Source organism: Anomaloglossus baeobatrachus, chromosome 9 (assembly GCF_048569485.1).
Source record: "Anomaloglossus baeobatrachus isolate aAnoBae1 chromosome 9, aAnoBae1.hap1, whole genome shotgun sequence".
Classification (NCBI taxonomy): domain Eukaryota; kingdom Metazoa; phylum Chordata; class Amphibia; order Anura; family Aromobatidae; genus Anomaloglossus; species Anomaloglossus baeobatrachus.
Window position 1 is genome coordinate 199,416,268 of NC_134361.1, and position 15,587 is coordinate 199,431,854.

General features: G+C 52.2%; 1 protein-coding gene across 11 annotated transcripts in view; it reads left to right on the plus strand.

Annotated features, from left to right (window-relative positions):
• HUWE1 (HECT, UBA and WWE domain containing E3 ubiquitin protein ligase 1) overlaps positions 1–15,587 on the plus strand; it is a 282,139-nt gene that overhangs the window by 184,058 nt on the left and 82,494 nt on the right. For 8 of the 11 annotated variants that reach the window (XM_075324217.1, XM_075324216.1, XM_075324218.1 and 5 more), the window contains 10 exons: positions 1–306; positions 466–661; positions 755–922; positions 12,502–12,653; positions 12,727–12,793; positions 12,892–13,112; positions 13,195–13,406; positions 14,102–14,284; positions 14,782–14,954; positions 15,029–15,174. The exon at positions 1–306 is cut by the window's left edge and continues 59 nt beyond it. In XM_075324217.1, the coding sequence (XP_075180332.1) occupies positions 1–306; positions 466–661; positions 755–922; positions 12,502–12,653; positions 12,727–12,793; positions 12,892–13,112; positions 13,195–13,406; positions 14,102–14,284; positions 14,782–14,954; positions 15,029–15,174 (1,824 nt within the window). The remainder of the gene's footprint in view (positions 307–465; positions 662–754; positions 923–12,501; positions 12,654–12,726; positions 12,794–12,891; positions 13,113–13,194; positions 13,407–14,101; positions 14,285–14,781; positions 14,955–15,028; positions 15,175–15,587) is intronic. The other 3 variants (XM_075324214.1, XM_075324221.1, XM_075324223.1) reach the window with 1 other exon arrangement.

Genomic DNA, 15,587 nt, shown 5'->3' on the forward strand with positions numbered 1-15,587 from the left:
GAGCCGAAAGTTGGGGACATCGTGATCCAAGGGCTGACGGAGGAGATGGTGACTGTGCTGATCCGATCGTGTGTCAGCATGCTTGGCGTCCCCGTGGATCCAGACACTTTACATGCCACTCTCCGCCTGTGTCTGCGGCTCACGCGTGACCACAAATATGCGATGATGTTTGCCGAACTAAAGAGCACGCGCATGATTCTGAGCCTGACCCAGAGCTCTGGATTCAATGGCTTTACACCGCTCGTTACTCTGCTCTTCAGGCATATCATAGAGGATCCATGCACTTTGCAGCACACAATGGAAAAGGTATATTGTTTTTTCGCATTCTTATTCTTGTTACATTATAATTGATAAAAATGCAATTTTAGGGGCGTTTGCCTCTACCATGTTATGCTTTTAAAGACCTTGTTAACCCTTTAAAAAATGTCCGTTCTTGAAGCACAAATGTTTGATCTTGCTTTGCAGGTTGTACGTTCTGCAGCAACTAGTGGAGCTGGCAGCACAACGTCTGGAGTCGTATCGGGTAGTCTAGGGTCTCGTGAGATAAACTATATCCTGCGTGTTCTGGGGCCGGCTGCCTGCCGAAACCCTGACATTTTCACTGAGGTTGCAAATAGTTGCATCCGCATAGCCCTGCCCGCACCCAGAGGATCTGGAACTGGTGAGTAGACACAAATTTTAATATGTGCCATTTATACTTCTAATGCCTATTATTTCCTAAGAACTCAGCTTTGAACTTTTATTTTGCCTTTAGCATCCGATGATGAGTTTGAGAATCTCCGTATTAAGGGTCCTAATGCCGTGCAGTTAGTGAAGACCACGCCGGTGAAACCATCCACTCTACCTGTCATCCCTGATACAATAAAGGAGGTTATCTACGACATGTTGAATGCACTGGCCGCCTACCATGCTCCAGAAGAAGGTGGAGTATTTATTATTCATGTCTTTGTGTTCTTGCCAACTATGGATTGATATGTTGGCCATCTTTCATTGTCCCCTTGTTTGTGTCTATGGAACGGTCTTTGATATTACAGTTCAGCCTCATTCACTTTAGCCACCTTTGGGGCTCACAATTTATTATTTGTATGCTTCCTAGATGTTACAAATTTTACTGAATGGTCTTCATTAAAAAAAAGGCATCCATTTTGCTGTCGTAGAACCTGTGTAACTCCTTCACATAGCTGGCTGTGTTGCTGCTTTTGACATATATTACAGTTCAGCCTCATTCCCTTGAGGATTTGGATGTCTTTTGCACTCACAATTTGTATGCTTCCTAGATTTTAAAAACTCCTTCACATAGCTGGCTTTCTTGCTTCTTCTGACAGATATTACAGATCAGCCTCATTCACTTGAGGATTTGGACACCTTTTGGGCTCACTACTTACTGTTTGTATGCTTGCTAGATGTTAAAAATTTTTACTAAATGGTCTTCATTAAAAAAAAAAAAGTATCCATTTCTTTGTCGCTCCATTGGGAGACCCAGACAATTGGGTGTATAGCTTCTGCCTCTGGAGGCCACACAAAGTATTACACTTTTAAAAAAGTGTAACCCCTCCCCTCTGCCTATACACCCTCCCGTGGATCACGGGCTCCTCAGTTTTATGCTTTGTGTGGAAGGAGGCACACATCCACTCATGCGTTCTCATACATAGTTATGTCGGATGGAAGAAAAGAGGGCCCCCACGGGGTCCCCGGCATGTTACCTTCTCACACCACTATGTCGGCGGTGTTGTTAAGGTTGAGGTACCCATTGCGGGTACGGAGGCTGGAGCCACATGCCGTCTCCTTCACCATCCCTTATGCGGCTCTGGGAGAAGTGGGATCCTAAGCGGTCATCCATGAGCTGGGACCGTGCTCCATCCGCAGCCCCTGGTGGAACCTGCTGGACCGGAGCTTCTTCACCCCCAGGGACCGGGCCCTGCAACTGGAAGGTACTCTGTGTCCCCATGTGGGGACTGTACAGAGAGGGTCGCACCTTATCCCCGGAAGCCGCGGTAGTTCCGTCCGTTGTCTTTTCGGCGGACTTCCGCGCCGACCGTGCCTGCTTGTCGGGCACGGCCTTAAATTTAGTCCCCGGCTTCGCCGCGGCCTAGTCGCGAAAAATCCCGCCCCCGAGCCTGCCTGTCAGGGGTTAGGGCAGGATTGCCGACATGACGTCGGCTTTGAGGGCTGGAGCATCTTGCATGTTTCCCTCCCCCCTCATTGATCACTGTGGGGACTCCAGATTCCCGCTCTTTGCTGGCGCCGCCCTCGGCTCCACACCCCCCCTGAGAGCTCCGGCAGCCATTTTTAGCATTCTGCCGGTGGATGCTACTCAGCAGCAAAGCTCTGCAGCTCCGGGGGATCCACGACAGGGAATCTGGAGGACACACTCCGCTCGTTAGCGGTTGGCAAGCCACACCGGTCACCCGGTGCTGGTCCCCCTAGGGTGCCGGGATTATAGATAGATGGATAGATAGATAGAGAGATATATATATATATATATATATATATATATATATATATATATATATATATATATATATATATATATATATATATATATATATATATATATATATATATATATATATATATATATAATATATATATATAATATATATATATATATAATATATATATATAATACAGATATCTGTTCGGAAAGGCTGTATACCCTTTTCCTATATACCCTCAGTGGTCCCTCTCCTAAGAGACAACAGCATGTCGTCCACAAGGAGCAAGCCCCTAAGGCACAGATTTTTTTCGCGGCCTGTACCTCTTGTGGGGCTATGTTGCCTGCGGGATCCACCTACCCTCACTGTGATCAATGCTCGACTCCTGCCACGCTTGCTCAGCCGGAGCCTCGGGCACTTGTGGGCCCCTCGGCTCATGTAGATCCCCCTGCTCCCCCTGAGCAGGCTGCATGGACAGAGTCACCGTCATTGGCCTCTTTCGCTGAGAAACTGTCACTTTCTCAGTCCATTGCACAGTCTATGGACAAATGGTCATCTAAGCTCCTTGAGGCTTTGCAGTCCAGACCGGGCCCTTCACAGGCCCCGGCCCCTGTTAGTCTGTCTCCTCCAGGCCCTTCTCGGTCTGCGCTGCAGCGCGCTCCCAGGATAGCCCCTAGGCCCCAGGCGGAGGACTCCTGCCCGGACCGCAGCCCCAGACCGGCTAAGCGGCCTCGCTGGGACTCTTCCCCGGCCTCCTCACGCTGCTCTGGATCCCAGCTTGAGGACTCTCAGGACGACGAGGCGGACGTGGGAGCTCAGGGCTCTGACTCTGGCTTCGCCCTTAACCTTGATACCCCTGAGGGGGACGCCTTAGTAAATGATCTTATCTCGTCCATCAACCAGGTGTTGGATCTCTCACCACCGCCGCCTCCTGCAGAGGAGTCGGCTTCTCAGCAGGAGAAACACCAATTTCGATTCCCCAAACGTACGCGCAATACGTTTTTCTTCATCGTTCCTTATGGGAGACCCAGACCATGGGTGTATAGCTTCTGCCTCCGGAGGACACACAAAGTACTACACTAAAAAGTGTAGCTCCTCCCTCCTAGCATATACACCCCCTGGTAGCCAGTCCTAGCCAGTTCAATGCTTTGTGTTCAGGAGGTCACACATCCACACATGCATCCTCATCTGATTTTTCATTTTAAAGAGTTGGAAGAAAAGCGGGTCCAAGCTGGACCCCCGGCATGTCCCTTCTCACTCCACTGTGTCGGCGGTGTTGTTAAGGTTGATTTCAAGGCTGGAACCTTACATGCCGCGCTCCTTCACCATCCCTCGGGCTCTGGCTTGAAGTGGGAGCCAGCACGGTTCTCCCTGCCTGGCAGGAGACCGGTCTCCATCCGCAGCCCTTTCAGGATCCTGCCGGACGGAGCACTCATCCCTCAGGGACCTGGCCCTGCGTCTCACAAGCTAAGTATCTGAGACGTTATTTTCAGGGGGTCCCTTGTACTTTAATAATAATAATAATAATAATCTTTATTTCTATAGCGCCAACATATTCCGTAGCGCTTTACAATTCAGGAGGATCATATACATACAAGTAACAGTTATAGAAATACAATATTTAGAGGGGAAAAAATACAACCCTGCTCGTGAGAGCTTACAATCTACAATGAGATGGGGGGAGAGGCAAGGTTCAAGTGCTTATTTACAATGACAATCCAGCCATCTCACGGAAATGGGGCTGGATAATGGTTTCCTGGACCAGTGGGCCCGAGCCTTGAGATGCCTTTGGGTGCCATGGAGTTTGATGTGGAGCTATGTTGTGAGAGGTTGTAGAGGGACTATGTGAATCGAATCTGAGGGGGAGTGTGTGCTGTGTATGTATTCTGACATTCCCGGCCGGTTCTCTGGTTTTCACCCGAGAACCGCGCCGATGGTGCCTGTTTGCCGGCCACATTGTTAAATCTAGGCCCCGGCTTCGCCTGAGGCCTAGTTTCGATTTCACTGCCCTTGCATGTCAGTCATGCAGAAGGACACTGCGGCTCCGCCCAGCGGCTGTTCGGCACAGGGGAGAGACACTCCTCTCTGAGGAAAGATTCCCTCCCCTGTATATCTCCTTGGCCCTCCGGATCCCGCTCTTAGAGTAGGCCCCGCCCCCTCTCCTCGCTCCGGCGCCATTTTTTCAGCGTTCTTATGCCATGTCTGCACAGCGATCGGTGCTGACTGCAGCATCTCTCTGGGGGTCCGGGCTGTGGGATCTGGAGGGCACAGAGACAATGTCAAACGGTCTGGCAAGCCACAACCTCCGGTTGTGGACCTGCTTATATACTGCTTATATACTGCTTATATACTCTGCTGGGGGTCATTCTGGCTCAGAGCCCCCACTTCAGCAGCATGTCTCACACGAGAAGTAAGGCTGCACAATATGCACTGCATGTAGGCTCGTACTGCCTGTACCGAGCACATAACCACATTGTGATTCCTGCTCTAACATGGTGGTGCCTCAGCCTGGAGTCTCATCCCCAGTGGTCCCTCCGGCTGCTCCGGCTCTGGTGGCTGAACCTCCGGCTTGGGTAGAATCCTTCTCTCCATGGGACAGCTGTCCCAGACTCTGCTGAGCATGCATTAGCCCCCTTCTCAGGGCGCCTCTGCTGCTACGGCTCGCTCAGCAAGGCCCACAAAGGATTCTTCTTGTGGTCTCAGACCCCGTCCTCCTCACAGGAGACGCAGGGTCCCCTCTCCTTCCTCGTCCCGCGGCTCTGATTCATGAGCTGACTCGCAGGACGAGGAGGATCCCTTTACTGGGGGCTCGGACGCTTCCATGTCCCCCATTGATCTGTCCAAGGGTGACGCAGATATTAGTGTTTCGATTGCGTACATTAATTCTGTACTGGACCTCAATCCGCCAGTATCAGAGGAGCAACCCTCTCTGGCAAAAGAGCACCAGTTTACCTCGCCTAAGAGAACAAGGAGTGTGTTCCTTAACCACTCCAGTTTTCAGGCCACTGTGACCAAGCCCAGGGTCTGCCCTGACAAACGCTTCCCAAAGCGTGGTTCTGATGACCGTTTTCCCTTTCCACCAGAAGTGGTCAAGGAGTGGGCTCATTCACCAAAGGTGGACCCTCCGGTGTCTTTACTCTCAGCCCGGACAGTTGTATCAGTGGCTGATGGCACCTCACTTAAGGATTCCACTGTCCGCCAGGTTGTCCTTCTGGCCAAATCTGTATATGAGGCGGCAGGGGCCTCGTTCTCCCCATCTTTTGCAGCAGTGCGGGCTCTCAAAGCCATCTCTGCTTCTCTAGAGGAGATGCATTCCCTCACCAGGGACTCTATGCCCGAAATGGTTGCCTTAACTTCCAGGCTTCAGTCTTTTCATCCTATGCCATGTCTGCCATGCTGGAGACTCTCACCGCACTGCGGTGGCCCCGGCTAATTCCCTCTCTATCCGCAGGCTCCTGTGGCTTCGAGAGTGGAAGGCAGATGCTTCTAAAGAAGTACCTTGCTGGGCTCCCTTTTGCTGGGACCAGACTATTCGGTGGACAACTGGATGAATTTATTAAGGAAGCTTTTGGCAGGAAGAGTACCTCCATGCCACAAACCAAAACCAGGAAACCTGTCCAGGGCAGGAACCAGTCGAGGTTTCGTTCCTTTCGTTCCTCCAACTGGTCGTCCTCTAAGCCCTCGGCCTCGTCCCCAACTGGCGCACGAAGCCGCGTCCTCAGAAGACCGCAGGAGCTGCTGCCACTAAGGCAGCCTCATCCTGACTATCTGGCCGCGCCAGCATTGTCCTTGGTCGGTGGAAGGCTCTCCCACTTTGGCGACGTGTGGTTTCAACACGTCTCTGATCAGTGGGTGCGGGATACCATCTCCCACGGCTACAGGATAGAATTCTATCCAGCCCGCCAAACAGATTTTTTCTGTCAACTCCCCCCTGCTCCAAGGCCGCCGCCTTCTCACAGGCCGTGGCATTCTTGCAGGCCAATGGAGTAATTGTACCGGTTCCCGACTGGGAACGGTTCTGAGATTTCTACTCAAATCTCTTCCTAGTCCCCGAAAAGGACGGTGGCTTCCGACCTGGATCTCAAGCTCTCATCAAGCATGTTCAGGTGCGGCATTTTCGCATGGAGTCTCTGCGATCAGTCAAGGACCCAAGGAGATTTCCTAGCATCCATCGACATCAGAGATGCCTATCTGCATGTGCCAATCGCAGTTTCACACCAGCGTTGGCTACGTTTTGCAATCGGAGAGGAACATTTCCAATTCGTGCCACTTCCCTTGGTTAGCCACGGCCCCTCGAGTATTCTCAAGGTCATGGCAGCAGTGATTGCGGTCCTGCACCTCCAGGGGTTGGCAGTGATCCTTTTGTCCTGGACGACCTTCTAGTCAGGGCTTCATCCAGTGCAGACTGTTAGTTGAGTGCTTCGCTCACTCTCGCCACTCTAGCCAATTCGGGTGGCTTGTCATTCTGTCCAAGTCCACTCTGACTCCGACCCAGAAGCTCACTTACCCAGGGACGCAATTCGAGACTCTGCCGGCACTTGTGAAGCTGCCATTAGTCAAACAGCAGTCCCTCCTCTGGTGGTGCGCCCTTTGCTGAGGCCCCGACGTCGTTCCATCAGGCACCTAATGCAGGTGCTGGGTCAGATGGTGGCGTCAATGGAAGCGATTCTCTTGCCCAGTTCCATCTGCGTCCTCTGCAGCTGGACATTTTCCGTTGTTGGAACAAGCGGACTTCCTCCTTCCACGGGTTGGTGGCTTCGCCACAGACCAGGGGCTCCTTTTAGTGGTGGCTTCGGCCCCTCTCTCTTCAGGGACGCTCCTTCCTGGCCCCGTCCCGGGTGATCCTCACCACAGATGCTAGTCTATCCGGCTGGGGAGCAGTATATCTCCACCATGGAGCGCAGGGCACTTGGACTCTGTCCGAAACAGCCCTCTAGATCAATGTGCTGGAAATCAGAGCTGTGCTTCTAGCTCTCTTAGCCTTTCACCATCTGTTGGCGGCCAGGCACATTCGAGTCCAGTCAGACAACGCGACAGCGTTTGCCTACATCAACCACCAGGGAGGGACACTCAGCCGCCTGGCAATGTTGAAGGTTCAACGCATCCTTCAGTGGACGGAGGACTCAAAGTCCACCATATCCGCAGCCCACATCCCAGACGTGGAAAACTGGGAGGCCGATTATCTCAGCCGTCAAACGTGGACAGCGGCGAGTGGGCTCTGCATCCGGCAGTGTTTCGGTCAATCTGCCGCAAGTAGGGCTCTCCGGACGTGGATCTTCGCTCCACGATCCTCAGGCTTTTGCAGCAGACGCACTGGTTCAAGATTGGTCCCAGCTTCGTCTGTCTTACGTGTTTCACCCTCTAGCTCTTGCCCAGAGTCCTGCGCAAGATCAGAATGGAGGGCCGTCGGGTCATTCTCATTGCTCCAGACTGACCCAGGCGAGCTTGGTACCCAGACCTGCTCCATCTGTCCGTAGAGGTGCCATGGCATCTCCCGGACTGTCCAGACCTTCTCTCACAAGGTCCGTCTTTCCGCCAGAATCCTGCGGCTCTCAGATTGACGGCGTGGTTTTTGAGTCCTGGATCGTGACGACTTCTGGTATCCCTCCTGAAGTCATCTCCACTATGACTCGGAAGTATCCTTTGGCTTTTTTGCCTTGCCGATCCTCCTGTCCTTTCTACAGTCCGGTCTGCAGCTAGGACTATCCCTCAATTCCCTCAAGGGACAGGTCTCGGCTCTGTCAGTGTTGTTCCAGCGGCGTATCGCCCGGCTGGCTCAGGTGCGCTCCTTCATGCAGGGCGCATCTCACATCATTCTGCCTTACCGGCGGCCTTTGGAGCCCTGGGACCTTAATCCGGTCCTCACGGCTTCCGGAAACCCCCCTTTGAGCCTCTTGGGGAGGTTTCTTTGTCTCGTCTTTCACAGAAAGTGGTCTTTCTAGTGGCCATAACTTCCCTCAAGAGAGTCTCTGATTTGGCTGCACTCTCTTCGGAGTCACCCTTTTTTGGTTTTTCATCAAGACAAGGTGGTTCTCCGTCCGACTCCGGACTTTCTCCCTAAGGTGGTTTCTGCTTCCACCTTAACCGGGACATTTCCCTGCCTTCCTTTTGTCCGGCTCCTGTTCATCGCTTTGAAAAGGCGTTGCATACTCTGGATCTGGTGCGGGCGCTCCGGATCTTTGTGTCTCGCACCGCTGTTCTTAGGCGGTGCACCTCTCTTTTTGTGCTGACCACTGGTCAGCGTAAGGGCCTCTCGGCATCCAAGCCGACCCTAGCTCGTTGGATTAGGTCGGCCATTTCCGATACCTACCAGTGTACTCAAGTGCCTCTCCCTCCGGGGATCAAGGCACACTTGACCAGAGCTGTCGGTGCCTCTTAGGCTTTCAGGCACCAGGCTACGGCTCAGCAGGTCTGTCAGACTGCCACTTGGACTAGTCTGCATACCTTTTCGAAGCACTACCAAGTGCATGCTCATGCTTCGGCAAATGCGAGCTTGGGCAGACGCATCCTTCAGGCGGTTGTCGCCCATTTGTGAAGTTAGGTTTTGCCTACTTCTCAGTTTTCTGTTTATTTCCACCCATGGACTGCTTTGGAACGTCCCATGGTCTGGGTCTCCCATAAGGAACGATGAAGAAAAAGAGAATTTTGTTTACTTACCGTAAATTCTTTTTCTTATAGTTCCGACATGGGAGACCCAGCACCCTCCCTGTTGCCTGTTGGCAGTTTTCTTGTTCCGTGTGTTTTCACCGGCTGTTGTTGTAGACAGAGGTTCCGGTTATTCCGGGTTTTGCTCTATCTCTACTTGTGGGTGGATGTCCTCCTTCAGCTTTTGCACTAAACTGGCTAGGACTGGCTACCAGGGGGTGTATATGCTAGGAGGGAGGAGCTACACTTTTTAGTGTAGTACTTTGTGTGTCCTCCGGAGGCAGAAGCTATACACCCATGGTCTGGGTCTCCCATGTCGGAACTATAAGAAAAAGAATTTACGGTAAGTAAACAAAATTCTCTTTTTTGATCACTCTAACTTCAGGGACGCTGTCCAGAAGCCCAGAGCGGTTCCGGACAAGCGCTTTGCTAAACGGCTCACTTACACGCGTTATCCCTTTCCACCTGAAGTCGTTAAGGGCTGGGCACATTCTACCAATGTGGATCCTCCAGTATCTAGATTGGCTGCTAGGTCCGTTGTGTCTGTTGCCGATGGCTCATCCCTGAAGGATGCCACTGACAGACAGAGCTCTTGGTGAAGTCTATTTATGAGGCCACGGGCGCGTCTTTCGCCCCGGCCTTTGCGGCCGTGTGGGCTCTCCAAGCAATCTCGGCATGTCTGACTGAGATTAATGCTGTCACGCGGAATTCTGCTCCACATGTTTCTTCCTTGACCTCTCAGGCATTAGCATTTTCGTCGTACGCCATGAACGCCGTCCTGGACTCCGCTAGCCGTACGGCTGTAGCATCCGCTAACTCCGTGGCAGTCCGCAGGGCCATGTGGCTGCGCGAATGGAAAGCAGACTCTGCTTCCAAAAGGTTCTTAACTGGTTTGCCTTTTTCTGGCGACCGTTTGTTTGGCGAACGATTGGATAAGATTATTAAGGAATCCTCGGGAAAGGACTCCTCCTTACCCCAGTCCAAACCTAAGAGACCTCAGCAGAGAAAAATCCAATCGAGGTTTCGGTCCTTTCGTCCCTCCGCCAAGTCCCAATCCTCTTCGTCCAACCGGCCGGAGAAAGGCCAGAGGAACTCCTATGCGTGGCGGTCCAAGTCACGCCCCCAAAAGGCCGCAGGAGGCACTGCCTCCAAGACGGCCTCCTCATGACTCTCGGCCTCATCTAGCCACATCCTCGGTCGGTGGCAGGCTCTCCCGCTTTGGCGACGCCTGGTGGCCACATGTTCAAGACCGATGGGTGAGAGACATTCTGTCTCATGGTTACAGGATAGAGTTCAGCTCTCGACCTACGGCTCGTTTCTTCAGAACCTCCCCACCCCCCGCACAGGCCGACGCACTTTTTCAGGCAGTGGACGCTCTAAAGATAGATGGAGTTGTGATTCCCGTTCCCCTTCAGGAACGTGGTCGCGGTTTTTACTCCAACTTGTTCGTGGTGCCAAAAAAGGACGGGTCATTCCGTCCCGTTCTGGACCTCAAGCTGCTCAACAGACATGTGAGAACCAGACTATTTCGGATGGAATCTCTCCGCTCGGTCATCGCCTCGATGTCACAAGGAGACTTCCTAGCATCGATCGACATCAAGGATGCTTATCTCCATGTGCCGATCGCACCCGAACATCAACGTTTCCTGCATTTCGCCATCGGGGACGAACACCTCCAGTTCGTCGCATTGCCCTTCGGCCTGGCGACAGCCCCACGGGTTTTCACCAAAGTCATGGCATCCGTCGTAGCGGTCCTGCACTCTCAGGGCCACTCTGTGATCCCCTACTTGGACGATCTCCTAGTCAGGGCTCCTTCTCGGGTGGCGTGTCAACGAAGTCTTTCCGTCACTCTGGAGACTCTCCAGCAGTTCGGGTGGATCATCAATTTCCCGAAATCCAAGTTGACGCCGACCCAATCACTGACTTACCTCGGGATGGAGTTTCATACCCAGCCAGCGTTAGTCAAGCTGCCGCGGGACAACAGCTTTCTCTGCAGGCGGGGGTGCAATCACTTCTTCGGAGTCAGTCACACCCCTTAAGGCGCCTCATGCACTTCCTGGGGAAGATGGTTGCAGCTATGGAAGCAGTGCCGTTCGCGCAATTCCATCTACGGCCACTCCAATGGGACATTCTTCGCAAATGGGACAAGAGTTCGGCTTCCCTCGACAAGAACATCTCTCTTTCCCTTGCAACCAAAACATCACTTCAGTGGTGGCTCCTGCCCACATCTGTCTCGGGGAAAATCCTTCCTTCCTCCAACCTGGGCCGAGGTCACCACGGACGTGAGCCTGTCAGGTTGGGGAGCGGTTTTTCTCCACCACAGGGCTCAAGGAACCTGGAATCCAATAGAATCGTCCCTTCAGATCAATATCCTGGAGATAAGGGCAGTATATCTAGCCCTATTGGCTTTCCATCGGTGGCTGGAGGGCAGGCAGATCCGAATACAGTCGGAAAACGCCACTGCTGTCGCGTACATCAACCACCAAGGCGGCACTCGCAGTCGTCAAGCCTTCCAGGAAGTCCGACGAATTCTGCAGTGGGTGGAAGTCACAGGCTCCACCATCTCCGCAGTTCACATCCCGGGCGTAGAAAACTGGGAAGCAGATTTTCTCAGTCGTCAGGGCATGGACGCGGGGGAATGGTCTCTTCACCCAGACGTGTTTCGAGAGATCTGTCGCCGCTGGGGAACGCCGGACGTCGACCTCATGGCGTCACGACACAACAACAAGGTCCCGGCCTTCATGGCTCGGTCTCAGGATCACAGAGCTCTGGCAGCGGACGCCTTGGTCCAGGATTGGTCGCAGTTTCGACTGCCATACGTGTTTCCCCCTCTGGCGATGCTGCCTAGGGTACTACGCAAGATCCGGTCCGAATGCAGTCGTGCCATTCTCGTCGCTCCAGACTGGCCGAGGCGGTCGTGGTATCCGGATCTGTGGCATCTCGCGGTGGGTCAACCATGGGCACTTCCAGACCGCCCAGACTTGCTGCAACTCCTTTACATAGCTGGCTGTCTTGCTTCTTAAGACAGATCTAACAGCACACTGTCGGAGCTGACTTCCTCTGTTCTCCACCTTCTTTCTCTCAATGATAAAGATGTTGACGGCAGATTAGAGAGTAAGGCATCCACGTTTTCAGGAAGGGTAGATTAAGAACAAAGCACTCATAAGGCAGTCTAAAGCTAGCTGGGAGTGTATGTAATGGAGGAGAGAACTCAAAGGATTATCACGCTCCTCAGCATCTGTAGGGTAGAAGGAAAAATTGGTAGGGGAATGAAGCTGTGCGGATGCTGGAGACCTAGTGAAGATCTGAAATCCAACATGTATTACTGGGAGGGACACTCCCACTTTAAAAGCCTAAACCTGACCACTATCCTTTCTCTGTAGATCACAAATCTCCTAGCCATAACCATTCTGTGTTGCAGTGGTTGAGAAGCCGGAGCCAAAACCTGTGGCCATGAACCAAGAAGTGAGTCAGATCCTGCAAGACATGGGTGATGAAGTTTTCCAGCAGTACAGAGACCTCACCAGACCAGGAGGCCCCGAATATGATCACGGGGGCAGCTTTGCCATAAATGTAAGCGTACCTTCAAGTGCAACGTCTTCTTTCTTCCCTTCAATGGTTCTTATTCTGACTTTTCTGTCCTTAGCCACGAGTCTTCGTCACTGACAGTTCATCCACAGAGACTCCACAGTCTGGGACCCCACAAGGAGACAGTAAGTGATCCACGGGGTGTGAATGGTGGGTCATTCGGGGCTTGTGATTGTGGTGTATAATGGAGTGAACCCTGCTCTAATGGGCACTAAATTCATAGCAGCGCTAACTCCAGAAGAAAACCGCGAAGGTGGCAAAAAGGACAAAGAAGGGGACCGCGGTTCAGAAGAAGGCAAACAGAAGGGAAAAGGCAGCAAACCTCTGCTTCCCACGTCTACCATACTCCGACTGTTAGCCGAGCTCGTCAGATCTTACGTGGGTATTGCCACACTCATAGCCAACTACAACTACACGGCCGGGCAATCCGAGCTCATCAAGGAGGTATGTACCAGTCAAAACCAAGGTTGACCATGCACGTTTTCTCCGTTTGGGGGGTATTGAGTGATTTTGCTGTTCCCGACAGGATTGCAGTGTCTTGGCTTTTGTCCTGGATCATCTCCTGCCCCACACTCAGAGCGCCGAGGACAAGGACACCCCAGCCTTGGCACGCCTGTTCCTTGCCAGCCTGGCTGCAGCCGGCAGTGGTACTGATGCTCAGGTAGCACTGGTGAATGAAGTGAAAGCGGCACTTGGTCGTGCACTGGCAATGGCGGAGAGTACAGAGAAGCATGCCAGGTAAGGGGGAAATGTTCCAAAATGGACTTGCCTCTCTAGAAGCGAGAGGCGTTGGGTAACCTCATCAATTGAGAAGGAAGTCACGATTGCTTACAGCCATTTACAAAGCTGAGTTGCGGTTTTGAGAACTTTTCCGTAGACCCATTGGATTATACTCAACCCCCAATGTAACCCACATATATGGCTCGTCTACTTTCTAGCCTGATGAGCACAATACATTTTCTGGAGTGTTGCTCAATTACTTTCTCTATCGCTTCATTGGGGGGACACAGAAAACCATGGGTTGTATGCTGCTGCCACTAGGAGGCGAAACGCAGCAGCAGCATACAAGCCATCGTTTCCTGTGTCCCTCAATAAAGGCTCCAAGAGAGATTTTACGGTGAGTACCCAAAATTTTCTTTTCTCTCTCGCCTTATTGGGGGACACAGTATGGTCCGGTGTCCCCCCAATGAAGGCTCGGAAAAAGATTTTACGGTGAGTGCACAAAAATCTTACTCGTTCTCGCCTTATTGGGGGACACAGGACCATGCTGTGTCTCCCAATGAAGGCTCATAGATTTTATGAGGAGTACCCAAAATCTTCTTTTCCCTTTCGCCTTATTGGGGGACACAGCATAATCCTGTGTCCCACAATGAAGGCTCAGAGAAAAAGACTTTACGGTGAGTACCCAAAATCTTTTTTGGCTTATCTTACAGATTACAGGCTGTGATGTGCATTATTAGCACGATAATGGAGTCCTGCCCGTCCACGTCCAGCTTTTACAGCAGCGCCACTACGAAAACGCAGCACAACGGCATGAACAATATCATCCGCCTCTTCCTGAAGAAAGGTCTCGTTAGTGACCTGGCAAGGGTGCCGCATAGTCTAGATTTATCAAGGTATGTTCTGCCATCTGTAGTTTCTTTAAAGGGGTTGTCCACTACTTTTTACATTGATGGTCTAACCTTAGGATAGGTCATCAGTGGCTGATTGGCCAGGGTCCGACACCTGGCACCCTCGCTGATCAGCTGTTCTCGGTCCCGCCAGCAGGCAACCGCAAATGCTCCATCTTCTGATAGTGGCTGTGGCTGGGTACTGCACCTCCGCCTCCCATTTTAATCAATAGGCGGTGGATATGCAGTACCTGGCTGTGGCCACTATCCGAAGACTGAGCAGTGCCAGAACTGAGCCTTTCCGGCTGCCTGCCGCCGGGGCCAAGAACATCTGATCGGCGGTGGTGCGGGGTGTCTGACCCCGGCTGATCAGACATTGATGACCTATCCTAAGGCTAGGCCATCAGTGTAACCGTAGTGGACAACCCCCTTTAACCAGGTTTAAGGACTTGTCATCTCGTGTGTTTTTCTGTTCTAATGGACCCTTATTTTAATTGTTATAGTCCGAATATGGCCAACACGGTGAACGCGGCACTAAAGCCTCTGGAGACGTTGTCCCGCATAGTGAACCAGCCGAGCGGTCTGTTTGGGGGCAAAGGCGCGTCTGGAAAAAATAAGTCTGAACAAGACACTCCTGGAGCCCCCAGGGACCCCAACAGTAACCAACCAGATACAGGTACCATGTCCTAAAATTCAAGATTTGGCAGTACACTGAACCTATGCCGTGTACTTACCTGTTGGGTCGTTTAGGGGAAGCTGGAGTTGAAGCTCAGGAGGAAGACGCCGATGTTTCCCAGGCTGAAGTGGCTGACGGAGACATCATGGACGGGGAGGCAGAGACAGACACAGTGGTCATTGCAGGGCAGCCAGAGGTCCTAAGCACCCAGGAGATGCAGGTGAGAAGCATTGGTCATTTGCATCCTCTTTCTAATCTTTTATTAATAGATATATTTCTTTATCGTTCCTTTGGGAGACCCAGACCATGGGTGTATAGCTTCTGCCTCCGGAGGACACACAAAGTACTACACTAAAAGTGTAGCTCCTCCCTCTGAGCCTATACACCCCCTGGTAGCCAGTCCCAGCCAGTTTATCGCTTTTTTGTGTTCAGGAGGCATACATCCACACATGCATTCTCATATGATTTTTTTCCTTTTTGGAATGAGATTGAAGAAGTGCAGGTCCACGTCTGGACCCCCGACATGTCCCTTCTCACCCCACTGTGTCGGCGGTGTTGTAAGGTTGATTTCCGAGGCTGGAGCCTTACATGCCGTGCTCCTTCACCATCCCTCCTGGGCTCTGGCTTGAAGTG